The following is a 15,362-nucleotide window of genomic DNA, read 5'->3' as shown; positions in this document are numbered from 1 at the left end:
CCTCTTTAGCGCTCGCTCTCAAATGAGACTGCAGTCTTCAATTGCAGACAGTATGAACCAAAAAAAAAAAAAAAAAAAATCATGTTTTGTGTGGTCAGGTTCATTTCATTTTTACCAGAGTCCATCAAACATGCCTGTCAGGTATTGCGAAGGCTTTTTATCCATCCGTCTGTCCGTCCAAACGTCCATCCATCCATCTGTCTGTCTGTACTCAGCATACGTCCAGTCCTATTACTCCAAGGGTCTTCAAATTGACAGGGAACATTCTTGGGACACAGACCTTGGACAAGTTCAAAGATGGCTGACCTTGACCTATTTTAAGAGGTATTTTAAGAGGTTAAAATGTCACATTCTGTTTCAATCTGTTCAGTTTGATGGCCAATCAGAGTAGAGCTGCACCATAACATCAGTGGCTGGTCTCGCCAAACTCACTTCGTTTTGTGTGTTTATATGCATGTCTGTCATATATTTTGTAAAAGGTTAGCTGGAAATAAACACTTCTAAAACTGAAAACACTGTTTTTGGAACCTAATAACACCTCTGAACTTATTTACAAGACATTTTCATGGATGTTACAACACAAGCTGGTAGCCAGCTGCAAAACTCGGTTCCATTTGTGTGTAAATAGTGAGTGAGAAATAATCACTTGTAAAAATTAAAACACTGTTTTTGTAACCTGATAACTAGGGATGAGCGAGTACACCGGTATCTGTATCTGTGTATCTGTACTCGGAGTGGGCGTGGTCTAAACCGGACGTGGGTGTGGTTAAACCGGAAATGGGTAGGATTTACATCTGTACATTATTTTCAGTCTGAAATTGATATAGATTGATCAGAAGTTGCTATATTTATTGTTTATTTGAAAACTATTTACAGAACGGCCTCAAAATTGAGATTCAAATCAATGCTCTTCATTTTCTTGGTGATATAAAGTCGTTTGGAAAACTTTGCTCGTACTGAACACGGTGCTTTTGAGAAGAATATAGTGAACAAGGCTGACATATTATTTCCCTGTTTGCCATCACTGGATGTTTGCATGAATCACCAAGTTCACACTGATCATTAAAAAATAGTCTTAGAACAACCTCTCTCTCCCTCTCACTCAGTCACACACACATGCACACACACCTTAATCAACATTGCCATTGTTTAACTTAATGCCAAGAACGTTAGGTAGTAAAAAAAAAAATAATAATAAAAAAAGATCACAGTTTGATCATAAAATTAAAAATAATAATAATAAAAAAGAAAATTGTGTTGAGTATGACAACTCTAGTTCATGCATACTTAGTAGTTCATAATTTCCTACTACATTGACTGTCAATTGTGAGGCTGTTCTGTTATTCATTCATACACTTAAGAATATTCATGTTCTGAGTTTATTAAAAAACTTGTTCTCTAAAATAATTCCTTTACAATTGTGATCAAAAACATTGAATCTCAATTCTGAGGTTGTTCTGTAAATATTCATTTGTACACTTAAGAATATTCATGTTCTGAGTTCATAAAAAACTTGTTCTGTAAATAGTTCTCTTACTTTTGTGATCAAAATCATTGATTTGAATCTCAGTTTTGAGGCTGTTCTGTAAATAGTTTTCAAATAAACAATAAATATAGCAACTTCTGATCAATCCATATCAATTTCAAGCTTAAAATAATGTACCGATTTCCAGTTAAACCACACCCACTTCTGGTTTAGGCCCCGCCCACTCAAAGTACAGATACAGATACAGATAGTTTAGATGGTTGAACAGATAGAGGTACTCTTTCATCCCTACTTCTGTACCCCTCTGCAAGTCATTTATGGAAATTGTGGATGCATTAGGATTTCAGCAATGCATTCGGGACTCGACGCACATTCGTGGAAATACCCTGGATTTGGTTCTTGCACGTGGTATTGCTGTCATGCCTCTTGCATCAGTGGTCTCTGATCACTCACTTATTAGGTTTACAGTATCACTGCCGTGTTTAGTGGAACAACAACCACTGCGGCGACACATCAACTCCTCAACTGTGACTGAACTACGACTCGAAACTAGACTACCTGATAGCTTAGTTTCACGTTTGGAAAATGCCCAATCAATAGACAGTCTTGTGGATAGTTTAAACTCAGCGCTCAAAACTACACTCGACATGTTTGTGCCACCTTTATTAAAACCACGCCCCTGATTACTTGCATCTAAGGCTAGAGGTCTAGAACGGAAAAGGCGTAGTTCAAAATTAGAAGTATTCCACCTCACGTGTAGCAGGCCTGAAATGCAGGAATGGATGCATATTAATGCATGCAAGATGTCGCTGTGTTAGCAGCAGCCTGTTGTCGCACTTTGTGGTTGTCCTCAATTTCCTCATTTATTTGTGTTTTTATAGTGTTATTGTGTGTGTTGGCTGGACGTTACATATACACTACATATACGCCACTATGGCGTTTAAGTGGTGGACACTGATCACGTTTTTTGCTTTTATTTTTTACATGCTACTCTGGCAGACATGTTGATAACACTGCCGGCATTCAGGATCAGTTGATCGCCCAGATCCGGCCAATCTTTGTAGCTGGAGAGGTCCGATATTTCAGAGGAGCTAAGGGAGAGAAGGTGAGGCTGTAGCAGGGGGTTAAACAGAGGATGAAGAAGAGGAGGTTTGGGACCAGTATTCCTGCAGTCATGGGGAATAAGATGAAGGAATTGGAAGCGCTGTCAGGATCCAGAGGGAGTACAGAGAGTGCAGTATCATGTGTTCCACCAAAACGTGGTTACACGAACAGATACTGGACTCTAACGGAGTCTGTGTGGCTGTGGAGTTCGATCCCACACAGCCCTGTACAGCTGCGGAGTTTGATCGCACACAGTCCTGTACAGCTGTGGACTTCGATTGCACACAGCCCTGTACTTCTGTGGACTTTGATCGCACGCAGCCCTGTACTTCTGTGGAGTTCGATCACACGCAGCCCTGTACAGCCGTGGAGTTCGATCGCACGCAGCCCTGTACGTCTGTGGAGTTGGATCGCACGCAGCCCTGTACAGCTGTGGAGTTCGATCGTGCGCAGCCCTGTACAGCTGTGGAGTTCGATCGCGTGCAGCCCTGGGCGGCTGTGGAGTTCAATCGCACACAGCCCTGTACAGATGTGGAGTTCGATCGTGCGCAACCCTGGGCGGCTGTGGAGTTCGATCGCACACAGCCTTGTACAGCTGTGGAGTTCGATCGCACACAGCCCTGTACAGCTGTGGAGTTCGATCGCACACAGCCTTGTACAGCTGTGGAGTTCGATCGCACACAGCCCTGTACAGCTGTGGAGTTCGATCGCACACAGCCTTGTACAGCTGTGGAGTTCAATCGTGCGCAGCCCTGTACAGCTGTGGACTTCGATCGCATGCAGCCCTGTCCTTCTGTGGAGTTTGATCACATGCAGCCCTGTATGGCTGTGGAGTTCGATCGTGCGCAGCCCTGGCGGCTGTGGAGTTTGATCGCACGCAGCCCTGTGCGGCTGTGGAGTTCGATCGCACACAGCCCTGTACAGATGTGGAGTTCGATCGTGCGCAACCCTGGGCGGCTGTGGAGTTCGATCGCACACAGCCTTGTACAGCTGTGGAGTTCGATCGCACACAGCCCTGTACGTCTGTGGAGTTCGATCGCACGCAGCCCTGTACGGCTGTGGAGTTCGATCGCGCGCAGCCCTGGGCGGCTGTGGAGTTCGATCGCACACAGCCTTGTACAGCTGTGGAGTTCGATCGTGCGCAGCCCTGTACAGCTGTGGACTTCGATCGCATGCAGCCCTGTCCTTCTGTGGAGTTTGATCACATGCAGCCCTGTATGGCTGTGGAGTTCGATCGTGCGCAGCCCTGGGCGGCTGTGGAGTTCGATCGCACGCAGCCCTGTGCGGCTGTGGAGTTCGATCGCGCGCAGCCCTGTGCGGCTGTGGAGTTTGATCGTGCGTAGCCCTGTGCAGCTGTGGCGTTCGATCGCGCGCAGCCCTGTACGGCTGTGGAGTTCGATCGCACGCAGCCCTGTACTTCTGTGGAGTTCGATCGCACGCAGCCCTGTACAGCTGTGGAGTTCGATCGTGCGCAGCCCTGTACAGCTGTGGAGTTCGATCGCGTGCAACCCTGGGTGGCTGTGGAGTTCAATCGCACACAGCCCTGTACAGATGTGGAGTTCGATCACGCGCAACCCTGGGCGGCTGTGGAGTTCGATCGCACACAGCCTTGTACAGCTGTGGAGTTCGATCGCACACAGCCCTGTACAGCTGTGGAGTTCGATCGCACACAGCCTTGTACAGCTGTGGAGTTCGATCGTGCGCAGCCCTGTACAGCTGTGGACTTCGATCGCATGCAGCCCTGTCCTTCTGTGGAGTTTGATCACATGCAGCCCTGTATGGCTGTGGAGTTCGATCGCGCGCAGCCCTGGGCGGCTGTGGAGTTCGATCGCACGCAGCCCTGTGCGGCTGTGGAGTTCGATTGCGCGCAGCCCTGGGCGGCTGTGGAGTTCGATCGCACGCAGCCCTGTGCGGCTGTGGAGTTCGATCGCACGCAGCCCTGTGCGGCTGTGGAGTTTGATCGTGCGCAGCCCTGTGCAGCTGTGGCGTTCGATCGCGCGCAGCCCTGTACGGCTGTGGAGTTCAATCGCACGCAGCCCTGGGCGGCTGTGGAGTTCGATCGCGCGCAGCCCTGGGCGGCTGTGGAGTTCGATCGTGCGCAGCCCTGTGCAGCTGTGGCGTTCGATCGCACGCAGCCCTGTACGGCTGTGGAGTTCAATCGCACGCAGCCCTGTACGGCTGTGGAGTTCGATCGCACGCAGCCCTGTACAGCTGTGGAGTTCGAGCGAGCACAGCCCTGTACAGCTGTGGACTTCGATCGCACACTGCCCTGTACGTCTGTGGAGTTTGATCACACGCAGCCCTGTACGTCTGTGGAGTTCGATCGCACGCAGCCCTGTACGGCTGTGGAGTTCGATCGCGCGCAGCCCTGGGCGGCTGTGGAGTTCGATTGTGCGCAGCCCTGTATGGCTGTGGAGTTCAATCGCACGCTGCCCTGTACATCTGTGGAGTTCGATCGCACGCAGCCCTGTACGGCTGTGGAGTTCGATCGCACGCAGCCCTGTACGGCTGTGGAGTTTGATCGTGCACAGCCCTGTGTAGCTGTGGCTTTTGATCGATATTCGATTGAGGGTGGGGGCATTGGGACTCCGGCGAAGGCGGTCGCATCTCCTGCTCTCTCCTCTATCTCTGCTCCAACCTTCAAAGTCCCTACTTCACCAGGCTGTGAATTCTTCAAACTATATTGGATTAATCATGGAATTGATCAGCTGGTCTCTGAATGCTATTGACACCATTTTTTCTACAAGAGGATCAGGGCCGGGGACCCTGCGTGCCTGAATGGAACTTACCCTGCAGGCTATGTTCTCGATGCCTGGGAGACTTGGCTGGTCGCATGCTTTGCGCCTTTTTTTGTGGAGGACGTCGAGGATTTATTCATATTTGGATTCATAGTAGGAGGGCTGGTACTTATTGGCTTATGTGCTGCCCTGACGTACCGGAAGGTTGGCAAGACGGCTGCCGCCAAACCAGGACCCCTCGCTTGTCCATCATGATTAATGAGTTGGGCGAGGTGATGCATTCTCAGACTGTGTTAACCCTTGAACTCAGACGCAAATTGGATAACATCTCTAAAAAAATGCGTGCCCTGCAGGAGAAAGTGAAGATTTCAGAGGCCTTGAAATTTTTCAGAATTGGGTTTTGGTTTGTTCATGTGAAACTGGAAAAGTGTTTTTCACTGCTCAATCACAAACACAGCAGGCTTATCAGCCTGTCAAGGATAAAATGCCCATTGTTTATCCTCCAGAAGAACTTCTATGGCCTTGGGAAGATTGGCTGCCTCCCCATCTTTCTTTCTCCAGTACACAAGGACAGACAGACTCACACATGGACAAAGATTGAAGCATGCCCCACTTTCCCTTCTACCTCACCTCCTGTCTCCCATCACACACCCCATCCTGGCCACCGCTCACGCCACCCCTTTTCCCTCTGGGGGCTGCGCGGTTTTAGCTGTGGCAGGTCCCCGTTCCCCCCAAGCTAGCGGCGGAGTGATTCCAGTTGCAGCGGCTACCACACACTCACATTGCCTCAATTTGGATAATGGACTGTTTCAAGTTTAGTGCACATAAACAATGTCAAATATATATGTGTTGTCTTAATTCTGATGTGTGCCATTTTTACGGTAAACAAGTAATAATTGTGGATTAATTGCTGTTTGTCTGTGGAAATGTGAGTGTGGACGTAATCTCGTTGTTGTTGCATTTGTAATGACAATGACAATAAATCTCATCCATCCATCCATTGTCTATACAAGGGTGGGGGCATTGTCCATACCCTCTCCAAAGACACTGGACAATCTTAAGAGTAGCTCCAGCAACAGACTCATACAACCATGCTGCCTAAAATAATGGTACATGAGATTGTTCCTGCCTGGTGCCATCAGACTCTTTATTAAATCTGCCTCTGCTCGACCTGTGGTCACTGAACTGGATTAAAACATTTAGACTATTTATCTGGTGCACTCCACACAATAATACGCTTGACTGTGAAATTGGATCCACTATATTTTCTGTGTGTTTCTATCTCAGTTTCTTTTTTTTTTTTTTTTTTTTTTGAGGTACCTGGCTAAATGAAATTGACCACACAAAACATGAATTATCTTGGGTTCATACTGTCTGCCGTGAAATAGAAGACAAAGTAAATGTAAAAGTAAATGCATTGTTCTTATTGTTGTTGATGTTCTATTATTTATTTGCATTTTCCAACCATCATCTCAACTATTTACTGATTTGGAGTTGTATTTTGCTGGTTGGGACAGGCCTATAAATACGCTTGAAGTGTGAAACTGATAGGTGTCATCAGATAACAGGTTTCATCTCTGATGATGTTCTACCAGACTTTCATTGCAGCTTGTTTTTGGTGGCATTTTGCCTTCAGCTCTGCTACTCATTCGTATTCATGTCATTGAACATTCCACTTCTTCATCTCCATGCCTTCGCTTCATCTGTTCCCCATGTAATTGTTTCCATGTTAGTCATCTCATTGGTATCTACTCCATGTTATTCTCCTTGTGCTTTTATTTTGACAGTGCCCTTACTCAGTCTCGTCTGTGTGCCAGGGTGTCTCGTCTGTGTGCCAGCTTTCTCAAATTCTGTTTCTGATCTCCAGTTATTGACTGGTTTTCAGAGTTTAGCCTGCCCTCCGGTTGATTTCCTATGTGGTATGTTTCACTGACTTTCTGCTAACATCCCTGGATTCTCTCTTTGCCACTGCCATCGTGGACATCATTATGTTCCCGACCATGTCTCCAGTTGTTCCTGCTCAGACACTGCTACATGCCACCTGCTACTGCTAATGGCCTGATAGCTGTAAATAAAGACTGAACATCTATTGGTGTTGCTTGCTGCTCAGGTCAGGGGCTTCCAGTTGTTCAATAGCCTTTACAGTTTACACAATGCATTTTGGAGCACTTGAATGCTTGAAATGCTGAATGTGAGCACATTAAACAAATACTCCAGGATTGATCCTATACCAAAAAGCTTTGAACCAAACTACCCCCACACAACTTTAGGCATAATTCTGCACTTTATGATCTCTTGACATAAATTCTGTGGTCATGTGGTGCCTAACAGGTTCTTTGGAGTCTATTTTAAGTTTTGGCAAAATTTGTGTGCCTATATATATACTATATATATATATATATAGACCTGACAACCAAAAATAAAACATTTGTTGGCCATGTGCTCTCTGCTGATGACCTTGATAAATGATGTATTGTTTGCAGCTCGTGGAAGTTCATGGTGTTCGTACACGCAAAGATCGGAGGGCTAAAAGTGAAGGACCTCAGCCAGAAGCTGCAGGGAATCTCCGGCTTCATCTTCCACCTGCAGCTGTGTGAAGGCCGACAGCTCAAACACCAGATCCTGCTAAAAGCCCACACTGAGTGAGTATCAACACTGTCACTCTCCTTCAAGCAAACTCCATCTCAAACCACTCTGGTGTGTCTACCAAGGAGCGTGAAGCAGAGATGGATTACCGCCATGTTCCCATCGGATCCGCTGGAAGACATCGAGCACGCCAGTGACAACGACGGTCAGTGTGAATTGGTGTCAAAAGAACACCTCTCCTTTTTGGTGCAGTTACAATAAGCCTTCCTAAAAACTGTGAGGTACACAGTTCAAGTACGACCACCTGACTACCAACTATCAGCTGAAGACACGGTGGCGTGATGGTGCTGAGGTGCAAGTGATACTTTGGATTCTTCCCTGCCAGGCTATGACTCTCTGTGTTCTCTCATTTTTAATGTTATTAAAGCTGATCACACTGTCTGAATTCCATTTCAGTTCAATTCCGTTTGTTGCCATTATACAGTGCATGGAGCATGCACAACAAATTTATTATGTGCAGTCCTAATGAATAAATAAGTACACCAGTAAAATGAATAAGCTAAAAAATAAAAATATTTATTCATTCATTTTCTGCCACTTATCTGGGTCTGGGTTGTGGTGGCAGCAGACTAACCAGCTAGCTTCTCACCCTGTCCAGGAGTGTAATCCCAGGTACTGGATGGAGAAATCTAATTTCCACTACTTGTATCTGCGACCTTATTCTTTTGGTCATTACCCAAAGTTCATGACCACAGGTGAGGATTGGAGTGTAAATCAACTGGTAATTTGGGTGCCTCATCTTCTGTCTCAGCTCCTTCTTCACCACGATGGGATAATACAGCATCCGTAAAACATCAGACACCACCCCAGTTCGTCTATCAGTCTCACACTCTAACTTACCTCCACTCGTAAACAGGACCCAGAGATACTTAAACTCCTCCACCTGGGGCAGTAACTGTCCACTGACACAGACGGGACAATCTCAAGTCAACTGAACTCAAACTTTATTTATAGAGCACATTTAAAACAACCGAGGTTGACCAAAGTGCCGTACACATTAAAACAGGATAATCAATAAAATGCAGCAATTACAATAAATACATGAGACAATCCACCATTTTCCAGTGGTGGGTACAGTTCAGCTAATCCGATAACAGATAATTATCAAAGCTAATGTTTTTGCTAGCGATTTAGCTTTTCAGATAAGTTTTAAAACCATCATCGGACCAATTATGTTCCGATAAATTTAGTTCCGATAACTTTAACTTTTTTTGCTGGTAAAGTGAGCAAAGTTTAATGGTCAAAAACATTTGTAAACCCTTAAATCAAACATTTTAGTCCGTCTGTTGTCTGTTTGTAGCAGACTGGCTGCCTGTCGCTTGCTGATGACGTCATCATTAAGCGCAAAACGTGACTGGCTGGTCAAAACAGGGAGAATGGTGGGTAGCGTTATTTTATTTCTTGTGGCTGTAATTTAATCACCAAGACTTGATGGGGGAGAGGAGCTCTCACAGCGCAGCTGTGTGTACAGAGGGACTTTTCTTCACGTTTAGACACTGTTTTGGATTTTTAAAGGACGCTTTATGTGGATTATTTATTGAGATGAATCCCACTGAAACTAACGTGTCATTGTCCAAATACTTATGGTCCAGTTAGGGTTGCCACCTGTCCCTTAAAATACAGAATTGTCCTTTATTTGACAATTAATTGTTGCGCCCCATATTGATTCAAAACAGGATGTATTTTGACGTAAATTCTTTCGTATTTTCATAAATGTCCCACACACATTCATCAAACTGAATGATGAACAAAATAAAACACAGGAAATATTAAGGGCTGCCAATGTCATCTCTGTATCCTGTAGCGAGGACCTGACACGAGATACAGAGATGTACAACAGATAGACCTCAGACTTTCAGTTTCCGCATCTCCATGTGCCCACCTTTCTGGTCCTGTCATGGTTTGCCTGGTTGCCTGGCATAACTACACCCAAAACTCCACCACATCCAAAGAAGCAAAAACGTTTGCAAATATACAGGCATAACTGAGAAGAGTCGAACCCCTGGCTTGACAGTCTTAGTGGCAATGGGTACAAGGCAAACTGTTGGCAAACAAGTATTTTTTTAAATTTCCTCTTAAAGTAAAAATGTCCTCACTTTAAAAGATTTAAATTATTGGTCTGTTTTCCTTAATATTTGTGTTTATTATTGCACACTTCAGTGACTGCACAGTTTATCATTAACAGTTTCATGTTAAGCACTTAAAGCTTTAAGTATGACTAAAATGCTCTTTTCAAAATTAAATATCACTCCTTGGGTGGTTTGTAGTGGTCCTGAGGAGCCATGGTGGGCGTCCTGTATTTTATTTTCTGAAAGGTGGCAATCCTAGGTCCAGTCTGTATAGCCTTAGAAGACTCAGAAATGTATTTTTCTCTCCTTCTTTGTTTCACTGTTGACTCAGTCTTGTCTGAATAGTACAGCACAGGTGTGCTGACACACGAGTGTGAACCTCTAGTCTAAATCATTTGATTCTGTCACTGAACCCTGTTTCCCGTTTGCTCCTCTTAGACATCTTGCAGGTTCAGTGCATCAAAAGCTATCAGGCCCAAGAGCATGACGAGTTAACGCTGGAGAAGGCCGACATCCTTCATGCAAAGACCATCACCAGTGATGGTGAGGTTTTCTGATAAATTTCAAAAACACTCGAAATTTGACAGTGAAATGAAATGTGGGTTTTTCTGTTTTGGAGGGGAATTCTATTTTTGGAGGTCAGTTTATAAGCTGTTGTCTTTGTTTTTGCAGGCTGGGTGGAAGGTATCAGACTGTCGGATGGGGAACGGGGCTGGTTCCCCAAAACCTACATGGAGGAAATCACAAGTCGCAGCGCGCGCCTCCGCAACCTCCGAGAAAATATCCGCATTAAATGTGTCACACAGAAGCTGAAGGGGGAAGACTGACTTTTTTTTTTAACTGTATCCTCCTGTGTTTATTCGGCATAATGTTCACATCTGTGGAAGTTTTACCTTCAGATGTAAAGTGTGCACGTGCTACTACCAGCTTCCATTAGCATGCTAGCTGTCACACAGTGTAGAGGCTTTGATGTTTCACATTTCAAGTTTTTTTTATGGGCCTGCTGACAAAAATATTTGAAATTAGGACTTTTGTTTTTATCTTTTAGCATTAGCTTTTCCCAATTTATGACTGCTTTCTGTGAACGCATCTTAATTTAAAATCCAATAATACATCAGCATCTTAAATGTTAAGCTTACTAGCATACGTGAATGTTTACCAGTAAATGGTAATTGTAAACAATCCCAAAGGTTAAGTGTGGACAATCGCTGAACGTCTTGCTTCATATGAGTATACAGGCAACAGGGACTGATGACAAAAGGTTCTAATATTCCATGTGGACTCAATCTGCAGGACATTTCTTTAATATCACAAAATCACTGGAGGCAGATCACCCTGTATATCATTTGATTTTCCTTTTCAAAATCATAAAAAAGGCATCTTTATTTCTGTTTTAAAACTAAAGCAGAAAAAATGTGAAAATGGGAAAACAAACAAAAAATACAACAGAGCAGTATAGTTCATTTGTTTGTTTTTTTGCTTCCACAAGTAATGGATTCTGCACTACTGGAAATGCTTTGTTGTTGTTGTATTAGTTGTTTTTATTTCCCAATAGCGAATACCATCAAGAACAAAAATAAGTTGCCCAGTCTCTTGGTAATTTGTAGCCATTATACGAGTAAGAGTAAGAACTTTTTTAATCCAGAAAGGAAACTGTTTTGCCAGAGTGCTTAAACAGTAAACATTGCTTTTTTTTTTTCTTTTTTTTAATTCTTCTTCCTACAGTGAGAACAATGGCCTCATTTGTGCCCTGAAACAATTTATCTGCAAACGTTTTGAAAGTGCAAAAACACTATAATCAGTTCTGTTCTGCAGCATTTTGGTGCCCTCCAGTGCTCTGCATGGAGCACAACCATCCGAAAACGAATGGGAATTAGAAACTGTAGTGACTTCTCTAATCTTTACGGTACACTGTATGTGAATTAAATTAAAATCTATGAATCAGATCCGTGTGTTTGTGTGCATGTGTACATATATTAACCTGTTTGTGTAACAAAAACCAGAAACTTTATATTTTTTTATATTTTGGAAGAACTGTTTATTTAAAATAGTGATACGTTAATGCTATTATTTTGTTGTTGTTGTTGTTCTTGAAGAACTTTCCTTTTGCAATGAACTGACGAGGTTCACTTCTGTCATTTATTGTGGTTGTTATTGGCATGAGGCACTGGCACCCCATGTTTCATGCTGAGAAATGCACCCAGACCAGACAAACACTGAGGGAATTCTTTAAAAACACTGCATTTATTCGGTCATTATTACCGCCGCCATTGTAGTAGGGCGGAGGTTATGCTTTCACTCATTTGTCTGTTTTTGAACAGCCTGGAACCCACAATTTTTCATATATGATTTTGACATTTTTACAGAGGATTCATATCCTGATTGGCAAGAACTGATTCAATTTTCAAGGTCATTGGTCAAAATCAGGAAAAAATACTGGAAATTCCCTTTAACATTGAATGAATTTTCAGAAATTCGTAACTGTCAAAAAAGATAGAATTTCTTTCATATTTGACAGCGTTATGTAGCATGGTATCCTTTATCGACTGACAAAAGTCTGATCCAGTGTCGTTGATCTAATGATTCCCCTAAAAATTGGTCCACTCTGCCTTCACTGCGCATGCGTCATTATCTGCGGTTCACAGATTATTACCTGGATTCTGCTTCAAACTGCACTCCAGTCATCATTTATCACAGCAACAGATATCTGAAGCTTTTGTACAACAATCATTTCCACATAAATTTAGCATTATTTCATCATAAAATATGGATGAAGTGATCAAATCGCCACAGCTACACGAGCTTCTAGCTGATGAGTTCATGTGCGCGTCAGTCATTTCAAAGCGTCATCAAGTTCTGCCTTGTTTCTGCTTAAAACTGACTTTAGGATGATTTAAGAGGTTTTACCTTGTCAGCTGGTGGTTAATAATCACATTATTCCCTTTGATCACTTTGGGTGAAGAGAGTCAGACTCAGACGAGCTGCTGTGGTCCAAAATGACGCATGTGCAGTGAAGGCAGGCGGACCTATTTTTAGGGGGGGACGACACCGGAACTGATCCAAAGTACAGATTTGTGGCCATTGAAAACCTCATCTATATAATAACAGCCAAGTGGCCTTTGTGTGCCTATGCATGTGCGTGTGTGTGTCATTTTATTTAGTAAATTCAGTGTAAGTACATAATATAAATATGTTAAAAAATACATGGATGACACTATAAAGTGAAAACACTTATTTCCATTATGGTCCATTTAAAAATCAAATGATAAAATAGAAGCACAGTAAAACTCTCATATAATTGATTCAGGTGGCCCAGCTAATTTTGTCCGCTATAATCGAAATCCATTATACAGTGGGGTAAAAAAGTATTTAGTCAGCCCCTGATTGTGCAAGTTCTCCTACTTAGAATATTTTTACTTTATACAAGTTCTCCTACTTAGAATATTTTTACTTTATACAACTTCAGACATGACAGTAATTTTAAATAACTTGTCCAAAATTAGTTTGGTTAAAATTTGAACCATAAGTTAAAGATGTGTGCCTCTGGATGACTTGGGTCATATTGCCAGCATATCAGTATGGTGTTAAAGGAAATATTTTTTTTTTCTTTTTGGGGCTGTTTTTCCTTTGTCTGCAGAGGATTGAGAGGCTTTTTATGCAAGCAGTTTTCTGTTTGCAAAGGTTATAACTGCATCTGGTACAAAACTTTTAACAGATGGGTGTTGAACTAATTTTAAAAATCCTTATTGCTGTTCAGTTTTGTTTATCAGTTTAAAAGTTATTGGACAAAAATTCGTTGGAAGTTAATTAGTCTGATGGTCTTTAAAGTTATCTTAAAAGATAATCCGATAATGAAAACGTTATTTTTGATAATTATCTATTATCGGATTATTGGAACTGTGCCCACCACTGTATGTATGTAATGGATTAGTTACAGTCAGGAGGCGCCGAATGATCTACAGGGAATCCTGAATCAGGACCTGCCTCATTCATGACCGGATCAAAACTTCGTCTGAAAAAAATAAACACCTGTCTTAAATAAGCGCATATAAATTATGTGCATTAAAAAGATTACATTTGGATGAGTCACTCTTTTTCTTAGTGTGCTGTGGAATGGTACCTTAAAATCCTAAAGGCCAGTTCATGCTTCTGCAACTCTGTGGCCATGCAATTACGTGGACGTACACGTTAATCTTTTAAAGTTCTCTGTCCCGTCTGCAGCAGGAATGCTGGCTTTTTCTGGATTAATAAGGAGTGTCTCTGATGCTCTATTTCCCAAACATTGTCTTCCAAAACAAGAACATCTTATCGTCGGGCTGTGATGATGAATCCAACTGAAATGATAAGACTTTATATTTACCCAGTGTGTGAATGGTTTTAATATTTGAAACAGTCGAACTGTCGGAATGGTCATGTGAGGACTGTAGCTTTAGCTGGGTCCGGTACCCAGGCTTCGCTGCGAGACAGAGAGCAACACAGCACCATGTCTTTTAAAAATACACAAACACACTGCTTCACTTTAAATATGTAATAAGTCTATTTAAGGTGATCAGTGTGGACCTCTTTCTATTAAATTGCTTTATTTTACTCAGTGTCCTGTTTTGGAAAGTTGTAGTTTGTGCTGCCTGCTGCAGTATGTTCCTTTTTTGTGTGAGCGTGACAGCACCACAGATAGGAACATATGAATGGAACGTTATTAACAGCTTCAGAACCATCAGTTTTGGGGTGGAACCCAAAACTGGAAATGTTAAAACCAGGTAGGAAAACAAATCTCCCTCTCTTGTCTGGCTGTAAAATGAGTATCACTGGGTTGTGGGCATTTGAAGACATTTGAAGGCATAATCTTGGGATCTGGAAAACACTGATCAACATTTTTCCACTATTTTCTGACATTTTCTGGCCCAAACAACTAATTGATCATGAAAAAAACAAACAATTTTTGCATAACTTTTTCACAAATTTTGGGCAACTTGCTTCTGACGGATTGTTTGTTGCTGTGACGCCACTCTGAACTTCACACGGTTGTATAAGCTTCTTTTATTTCTGTTATTAGCTTTTATCTTCTGGTTATTAGGGCCCGAATAGGCAACGTCCTACGAGGACCCTATTGTAATTGCGCTGTTTATTAGGGCCCAAGTAGGCAACGTCCTACAAGGACCTTATTGTAATTGCGCTGTTTATTATTATTATTATTATTATTATTATTATTATTATTATTTATTATTATTAGGGCCCGAGTAGGCAACGTCCTACGAGGACCCTATTGTAATTGCGCTGTTTATTATTATTATGATTATTTATTATTATTATTAGGGCCCG

The 15,362-nt window shown here is 42.8% G+C and overlaps 1 protein-coding gene across 3 annotated transcripts in view; it reads left to right on the top strand.

Annotated features, from left to right (window-relative positions):
* The window catches only part of arhgef19 (Rho guanine nucleotide exchange factor (GEF) 19), a 131,500-nt gene extending 119,511 nt beyond the window's left edge, over positions 1 to 11,989 (top strand). For all 3 annotated transcript variants that reach the window (XM_034171928.1, XM_034171930.1, XM_034171929.1), the window contains 4 exons: positions 7,812 to 7,970; positions 8,040 to 8,119; positions 10,482 to 10,586; positions 10,716 to 11,989. In XM_034171928.1, coding sequence (XP_034027819.1) covers positions 7,812 to 7,970; positions 8,040 to 8,119; positions 10,482 to 10,586; positions 10,716 to 10,870 — 499 coding nt within the window. In that variant the 3' untranslated portion in view covers positions 10,871 to 11,989. The remainder of the gene's footprint in view (positions 1 to 7,811; positions 7,971 to 8,039; positions 8,120 to 10,481; positions 10,587 to 10,715) is intronic.
* Positions 11,990 to 15,362: the final 3,373 nt, after the last annotated feature.

Source organism: Thalassophryne amazonica, chromosome 6, assembly GCF_902500255.1.
Source record: "Thalassophryne amazonica chromosome 6, fThaAma1.1, whole genome shotgun sequence".
Classification (NCBI taxonomy): domain Eukaryota; kingdom Metazoa; phylum Chordata; class Actinopteri; order Batrachoidiformes; family Batrachoididae; genus Thalassophryne; species Thalassophryne amazonica.
This window is presented reverse-complemented; position numbering and strand designations above follow the sequence as displayed.